Source organism: Oncorhynchus tshawytscha, unplaced genomic scaffold (genome assembly GCF_018296145.1).
Source record: "Oncorhynchus tshawytscha isolate Ot180627B unplaced genomic scaffold, Otsh_v2.0 Un_contig_107_pilon_pilon, whole genome shotgun sequence".
Taxonomy (NCBI): Eukaryota; Metazoa; Chordata; class Actinopteri; order Salmoniformes; family Salmonidae; genus Oncorhynchus; species Oncorhynchus tshawytscha.
Window position 1 is genome coordinate 279960 of NW_024609712.1, and position 9007 is coordinate 288966.

Sequence of the window (9007 nt, forward strand, 5' to 3'; positions counted from 1 at the left end):
ACCCGGTTCTGACTGCAGGCTGGAGGATACCAGTCCTTGTGGATCTGACTCTGGCAGTGGTGGTGAAGGCTGGAGCTGGACCCGGTTCTGACTGCAGGCGGGAGGATACCAGTCCTTGTGGATCTGACTCTGGCAGTGGAGCTGGACCCGGTTCTGACTGCAGGCTGGAGGTCACCAGTCCTTGTGGATCTGACTCTGGCAGTGGAGCTGGACCCGGTTCTGACTGCAGGCTGGAGGTCACCAGTCCTTGTGGATCTGACTCTGGCAGTGGAGCTGGACCCGGTTCTGACTGCAGGCTGGAGGTTACCAGTCCTTGTGGATCTGACTCTGGCAGTGGAGCTGGACCTGGTTCTGACTGCAGGCTGGAGGTTACCAGTCCTTGTGGATCTGACTCTGGCAGTGGAGCTGGACCCGGTTCTGACTGCAGGCTGGAGGTCACCAGTCCTTGTGGATCTGACTCAGGCTGTGGTGGTGGAGGCTGGAGCTGGACCCGGTTCTGACTGCAGGCTGGAGGTCACCAGTCCTTGAGGATCTGACTCTGGCAGTGGAGCTTGGACCCAGTTCTGACTGCAGGCTGGATGGACCTGGATGGACCTGAATGACCTGTTGGGGGGCTGTTAGTAATCCTCTGGGCTGGGTCACTCAGGACTGTCAAGTCAAGTTGCATGAATCACCATTATACATTTAGACAATCACCCCTCCTACTCACTACTCATAAAGACAAAGAGTGGATTTGTATTATGGTGGTGAGGGATGGGACACTCAGTTTGTGTTATTCCTTTATGTAACCTGTAGTGTAGGAGACAGTTACATCCTGAAACCATTTTTACCACACAATCAAAAATAAAGAAGGAAAACAATTATTAAGAAAAACTCATATGTAACGGTTAGATGTGCAAACCTCTTATCTTATCAAAACACAGAATGCCCTTGTCCAACTTAAAGAGTTGGCTGGACAGACATAGTGGGTCGGAGCTCATATCCACTTGCAAAGAATCAGCACAAAGTCAGCACTAATATTCAGAAAGAAAATACTATGAGCATGCTTTAACCCTGAAGGGAGCAGCTTGAGTTTATGGAGCCTCATTTGGTGTACCTGTTAGCAAAATAAGCATGACAGGACAGGACTTATCTTGGTCCCTATTCAGTGTCCTAATGACATGACTAACTTACTACCTCTCGTAATATCCACCACTGACAAATGCTATCTCATTTTAAAGGTTATTATGGCTCCTAAAGGCCTGTCTTTATTAAAAATCAACACCAGGCTGTCTGTGTGTCCTCTGATGACATCATATTCTCATGAAACAGCTGTGTTTTCTCAGAGTCACTTCTTCTGCCGCAGTGAGGGGAACACTGAGGGGGAGATCTGCCAAAAAGACTCAAATAGATATGACCCTTTATACTAGTTTTATGGTTGTGTCCCAAATGGCACCCTATTCCCTATATTGTGCACTACTTTTGACCAGGACCCATGGTACACTACATGTAGGGAACAGTGGTTCAACATTTCATTACATTGTTGTGTAACTATGGGAGTTATATAATATGTTTCCAGTAAACTGGGGATTGTTTTAGCTGTACCAGGAACTGTCAGGGACCTTTTAAACAATGGTTCTCTCACGATTGTGCATTATGGAGTCCTGGGTTAGACTACTGATCTGACTATCAATCAGGCATTATGGAGTCCTGGCTTAGACTACTGATCTGACTATCAATCAGGCATTATGGAGTCCTGGGTTAGACTACTGATCTGACTATCAATCAGGCATTATGGAGTCCTGGGTTAGACTACAGATCTGACTATCAATCAGGCATTATGGAGTGTTAGACTATGATGTGTTAAATCATTTTATTTAGAATTTGTAAAAATACTTGTATTTTAACAGCAACAGTTCCAACCTAGACTTGTTTTCAACAATCATCGCTACAGTAAGATGTACAGTAGGACTGCATTTGTCATCTTCATCTGTACTGTTACTTAGGGCTGCACTATCAGTATCTAGCTTGCTTTGGGTAACGTTAGCTATTAGCTGAGTACGAGGGGGTTGTTGGAAAGAGAAACTCGCATCTACTTCTATGAGAAATCGTGCTCCCTTATTTCTGCTTATCATCACCTGTTATAAAATGAGAACAATGCCTTGCTAGTTGACTTACTCTTCCACTGTCAAAGCCCTGTTTCCTGAAGCATTCTCCCCTGTTCTGAAATAACTCTCTGGGTTCACCGTCATGCTGTGGATGTTTGGTCAGGACGTGTCGTTTAAATTTGTTTGTTTTGAGAGAATCATTACTAAGCACTTCCCCGCACAAAACACATTGCGGGCAATCCTCGCTATTTCTCAAAGTTTGTACAAAACCAAGAGTGAGAAACTCATCGCTGTATTTGCGTTTCATGACGATTGAGCTCAGTCAGAACTTGTGGCTAGCTTGAGTCCATTTGATGACAGTGGTACGTGATGGAGAGAGGGAATGACAAGTCAGCGGCGGACAGCACATCATCTGCTGTTGAACAACAGAGCTGCAGCGTGTGGGTCGCAGAGTGATGTTCACGAAAACTGCAGAAAAAAGACCCGGTAAACGACGAAGCATACATCTTCCTCCCATTCGAGCAGCTGTCAAACAGAGCTGAGATACCGCTGCTAAACAGTGAGTGCATTTACACTTGGCCAGCTCAATTCCAGTAATTAGTTCAATAATGATACATTTAGTCTGACACGTCGCGAACCACTATTAACAGGTCCACAACGCTTCGGGTCGCGACCTATACTTTAAGAAATGCTGGGTTAGACTACTGCTGACTTTCAATCCAGTTTATGTTGCTCTTCTTTTTGTCCAGTTTACTGCTTTGTTAATTAACATTGTAGGTTTTGGAACCTATTTATATCAAGATCAAAGAAAAGCCCTCACCTAAAGCAAAACAGCGTAATATTATTGTCTGCCTCCTCACTGCAGAATGTGATGTTTTCCATAATCACGGTAATAGCTCGACATAATTTACTGTACCCTGACGACAACATCAGGCTAAGTAATGCGGTAAGGATCAGCACCATGGACAGGGCTACACAGGCAGGTAAAGTCACCTGGTGAGGGGACCTGATGCTCATAGACTCTTCAAATCTACTGAAATATCACTGGTTGAATCTTTAGTCTCAGTGCTAAATCATTCTGAAAACGTTTATGATTCTGGAGAAGAAAAAAATATATTGTAATGTCCTGACTAGATCACAAAGGAACAATTGTCCAGATAGAGAATTGAGTTTACGAATGTATGGTTTATTAACCCAACTTTACGCAGGCTACTGTTTGGCCGTAGCCCACACCAAATAAATGAAGGATACCCTATAAAACAACCGTGACCTTCTCTTGTGAAGGCCAGACGTAAGAGAGAGAACAAAGGCTAAACCTGGTCTTAACTTCCAATGTTCCACCCCCCTGCCCAACCCCCCTCCACGCCACTCCACCAACCACCAGGATGCCCGGCATCAGAACATTCCAGGCATTCCCGTGATTGGCAGATAGCAGGTTGATTGGCATAGCAGACCCTGCAAACACTGGGTACTGGTAAGTTCAACACAACCAACTAATAGCCTAACACATAACACACAGCCTGCTGATGCGGGTCGCTACAATATTTTAGTGAACCTTTATTTTGACAGGGAGTCCCATTGGGACCCAGGCCTCTTTTTCAAATGAGCCCTTAAATTGTTGGCAAATCGCAATAATATTTTAAGTCAAAATGTATGGATGTTCCTGGATACTGGCACTTCAGTTTGGCCCCTAACATGTCAAACAGATTAAATTAAATGATTGGTCAGGACAGGTCACAGTTAACCAACCTCGGTGTAAGTAAGGTATGCCCTAAGGTGTCTCCCTGTCTGTCCCCCAGTCAGAACAATGATTCATTCTGAGCCCTGGGCCCTGGCTGGACGCTGGTTTCAATGAATGGTCACTGGTGTTGTGACCTCTAACCCTGCCTGCCCTCCTGCTTCCTGCTCCCCTATTGGTGCTCCTGGGGATTCTAGAACCCAGAGAAGGTAATCCTCTTACTATGACACAAGATGGATATTGTTTATTGTTTACCACCCCCACATCCTGGTAAATATTTCTTACAGACAGAGAGGCCTTTTATATAGGGGCACTGTCCTCCAAGAGTTGCAGAATTTCCTCTGCACTTCAGTTTTCTCCTCAATTCACCTTCATTAGAGGGTGAGGTAGCAGCTGTGTTAACTTACCTTTTATATGGGAGCCCACATGTAGCCTAGGCTACAACTTTAACCAGGACTAAGCATTCATACTGTATGTTACAAAATGTAATAAATGTGATTGACTTCATTAATATTTGATTGTAGTATTTATGAGATAGCTGTTTTTGGTTTAGATTTCTGTATTAAGCTAAATGACTGTAAATGAGACATCACTTTTATAGCATGGGGGAATATCTTCCAATTAGAAACGCTATAGAGCAGGGATACCGTCCTGTAGGTTTTAACTCCAACCCTGTTCCTGGAGAGATACCGTCCTGTAGGTTTTAACTCCAACCCTGTTCCTGGAGAGATACCGTCCTGTAGGTTTTAACTCCAACCCTGTTCCTGGAGAGATACCGTCCTGTAGGTTTTAACTCCAACCCTGTTCCTGGAGAGATACCGTCCTGTAGGTTTTAACTCCAACCCTGTTCCTGGAGAGATACCATCCTGTAGGTTTTAACTCCAACCCTGTTCCTGGAGAGATACCGTCCTGTAGGTTTTAACTCCAACCCTGTTCCTGGAGAGATACCGTCCTGTAGGTTTTAACTCCAACCCTGTTCCTGGAGAGATACCATCCTGTAGGTTTTATCTCCAACCCTGTTCCTGGAGAGATACCGTCCTGTAGGTTTTAACTCCAACCCTAATCTAGCACACCTGATTCTAATTAGCTGATTGATAAACTGAACCAGATCAGTTACTACTGGGGTTGGAGTTAAAACCTACAGGAGGATACTCTCCAGGAACAGGGTTGGAGTTAAAACCTACAGGAGGATACTCTCCAGGAACAGGGTTGGAGTTAAAACCTACAGGAGGATACTCTCCAGGAACAGGGTTGGAGTTAAAACCTACAGGAGGATACTCTCCAGGAACAGGGTTGGAGTTAAAACCTACAGGAGGATACTCTCCAGGAACAGGGTTGGAGTTAAAACCTACAGGAGGGTAGCTCTCCAGGAACAGGGTTAGAGTTAAAACCTACAGGAGGGTATCTCTCCAGGAACAGGGTTGGAGTTAAAACCTACAGTACTCTCCAGGAACAGGGTTGGAGAGCTCTGCTCTAGAGTCTAGAGATAAAGATAATGATAGAGGTATATGCCCTCTTGTGGACAATGTAGTTACAGTCTTCTCAAGAGAGCTTCAACAACACTGATGCCCATGTAGAATTGGAGTTTCAACAACACTGAAGAATTGTGGCTATAGAGGACTATGATATTGTTGGACTCAAACGCATCTCTAGTTTCCAGAATAAGGGGCTAAAAGTAGTACTGCAGTAGCCTAGTCAACAGAAAGTATGGGCTAAGTCTCATATTAATTTATAAATACATGGATTCCAGTTAAGGACACATTTAAATGCCCTTAAATAAAAAATATGTCAGTTTACTCTCATCCAGGATCATTCTCATCCAGGATCATTCTCATCCAGGATCATTCTCATCCAGGATCATTCTCACCCAGGATCATTCTCATCCAGGATCATTCTCACCCAGGATCATTCTCATCCAGGATCATTCTCATCCAGGATCATTCTCATCCAGGATCATTCTCATCCAGGATAATAACCTCGAAAACTGTTTAGGTAAATTAAATGTTGGGTCAGCAGCGGGTTGCCAGTTGTGTGTTTACAGGTGGTGTGTGTGTGGTCTATTGGATACGCTCTACTTGTGCGCATGAATGAGCCAGCGTATAATGATCATGTTTATCCAAACTAGAGGAATATAAGAATAACGTTTAGGTATTCATCGTTTGGCTCCATATCGTGTTACTGTTTACCTTTAGTGTTTAATTTAATCTTGAATTACAACATGGTGCATGGCATACATTGAGTTAAAATCTAGATTGTTTGTTGCGCGTAAAAACAAATATTGCATTCAACGATTAAACGTATTTATGTTTTACCTAATAGTGTCATTACACATAAGCATATTAAATGAGATTCAAATCAAACAAAATGTGTTTCTTTGATAAGCCTATCCAATTTATATTCTAGGCTATACAATACCAATCCCGCCATTGATGAAGTACGCTTTCAGCGGTCTCCGACTTTGTTTTCAGCAGACCATGCAGCGAGAGGAGTTCCTCATAGTTCCTTGCTCGCGCCCACCCCTCTTTACACGTAATATACTTTATTGGCCAATCCTCTCTCTCTCCAAATCTTTACGCCATACAGGCTATAAGAACTCCGTAACTTTCTCAAGTATCAGAAAACATTTCTTGTCTCGGGATCCCATGTATGGATACTTTATTATTGGTGTCTGGCGGTGAATCGAAGGCGCAACTGGAAATAACCGTTAACTTGATGCGTGGATCATTCGGACTGACTGTCGCTTGTCTGTCTTCTAACTGAGGGGTGATGTCTGAGGAAATGACCGGGGAAGAGTCGAGCTCCCCAGGCTCTCCACTAGACAGTCTCAGCAACAGTGAGGGGGAACTGGATAGGCAACCGAAGAGATGTGGGAGGAAAAGGACATCAAGCAGGAAAAACGGGGAGGATTCAGATAGCCCTACCCCTGGGAAAAGAGGGAAAAAGTCAAGCAGCAGCAGTCCACATTCTTTCGAAGACCTACAGACGCAACGAGTCATGGCGAACGTGCGCGAGCGGCAGAGGACGCAGTCACTCAACGAAGCTTTCTCGTCTTTGCGGAAAATTATCCCCACTTTGCCTTCAGACAAACTGAGCAAAATACAAACCTTAAAACTTGCTGCCAGGTACATCGATTTCCTGTACCAAGTTCTGCAGAGCGATGAATTGGACTCCAAAATGGCAAGTTGTAGTTATGTGGCTCATGAGAGATTAAGCTATGCGTTTTCTGTATGGAGGATGGAGGGCGCTTGGTCCATGTCAGCATCTCACTAGCTCACGGCCGAAGAGCTGTAGTCCAAAATGGTATGCTCTGTTTTCCAACTCATTGTCTTACTTTTTAAGACCGTACTACATTGCAACCATTTCAGTTGATGTTCGTTGTACAAAAATGGCTAAATACAAAAACAATCACTTTAGGCATATTGGCCTACTACATTTGACTATAGCCTATTTGGGCTATTGTTTTGTTTTTTAACAATATCAGCTTAAATAGTGTTCTACTTTAATAGACTATTGTACTTTCCTGGATCTGTGAGTCATACTGCAGCCATAAACAAGTCTAGGTTGCTGTGTTTTGTTGAGCTTTTTCGTAGTCAGGCGTCAATAATTAATCGTCTTTTTTATAATTGTTCTGATCTGCAGGTGACAGCTGATTCTGCTTATCAATATGACAACGGGGCAATTCTGGAGAATAATGCTGGAAACACACAAAGCTGCGGTTTATGGGAGCAAACTTTGACAACCATTTAAAACCAAAAAGGACAGGGCGTGGGGAGAGCACTTTGCCTGGGAAAGGCCCGCGTTTGGACGACCTGGATCTGCATTCGAGTGCTAGGCTACTACACTACTACATTTATTGTTGACGACGAATGTTACTTGGAAATGTATGTTTTCATGCATGTCTTTGACTCTGTGGACCGTATTCTGTGGAGGTTAAAGGGCAGCATCGACGCATTTGTCTCAGTTTCCGTGTGAGACTTTCGATGTGGACTGACTGCGGTATTATAGGCTAATGGGTTGAAATAATGTGTCGCCAACCTGTGCGAAAATAATTGAGGTTATTATTTTCAGAATACATTTATTTATTTATTGATGACACGTGTTACATGAGGAATAGATCTTATGTCTGAAATGCATTCCTATTTTTATTATTGTTGTGTAAATAATTGTATATTTTCCGCAATAAAGTAAATGATAAAACAAAATGATTTCCCTTTTTACTTCATTAATTAAGTTTCAACCAAACAAGTATGGTATGATTATACAAATCTAAATGTCCTAGGATCGAACAATTGTCAAATACTTTAGTAATTCCCTCTTTTGATGCAAACATGCAATCTTATGCAGCAGAGTTATCTGGTAGGCTACCAGTTAGGCTACTTCGACTTTTATTCTGACACAAATAGTTAATAAATTGGCGGTAAGTCTTCACATTGAAGTGAATGTTTATAATGTGTCCTGCTCCAATCCACAAGTGGACCATGCTTAACATTCACATTTACGACAACAACTTTCGCAGAGATCATTCAGTAAGAGCGGTGTATGAAATGTATTAAAACCGTGTCCACCTGGGAAACGTTTCACGGTTGTTTTTGGCATGGTCTTATAATCAACATAATCACGCTTCATCTTAAACCAACATACTCCTGAAATGCCTCCGAATATCGGATTTCTCTCGACCCAATGGGACTATAGGTTATGAAAGACAAAATAATCATAATATTTATTAGGTTTGTTTTGTAGCAATGAACGGACATCGTTGGAATAATGTATTATTATTATTATTATGAACAATATTATTATTAGCCTATTTGTAAAATAAACCAGACTACTGCTTTAATTATTATTGTATAGTAGTAGGCAAACTTTGCCGTTTATAACTGTGTAGCAACACTGTGTGCGTCACTAAAGCCTATAGTGTTGACATTTGCTATTATTACATGTTCCTGATGAATGAGGTTATTCCATGTTCCTGATGGAGGTTATTACATGTTCCTGATGAATGAGGTTATTCCATGTTCCTGATGAATGAGGTTATTCCATGTTCCTGATGAATTAGGTTATTCCATGTTCCTGATAAATTATGTTTTTCCATTTTCCTGATACATGAGGTTATTACATGTTCCTGGTAAATGAGATGATTCAATTTCCTGATAAAGGAGGTTATTCCACGTTCCTGATAAAG

The 9007-nt window shown here is 42.5% G+C and overlaps 1 protein-coding gene across 1 annotated transcript; it reads left to right on the top strand.

Annotated features, from left to right (window-relative positions):
- Nucleotides 1-6423: 6423 nt before the first annotated feature.
- On the top strand, nucleotides 6424-7125 carry twist1b (twist family bHLH transcription factor 1b). The gene has a single exon (XM_042317165.1). The coding sequence runs from the start codon at nucleotides 6592-6594 to the stop codon at nucleotides 7093-7095; it is 504 nt and encodes a 167-aa protein (XP_042173099.1). The 5' UTR covers nucleotides 6424-6591; the 3' UTR covers nucleotides 7096-7125.
- Nucleotides 7126-9007: the final 1882 nt, after the last annotated feature.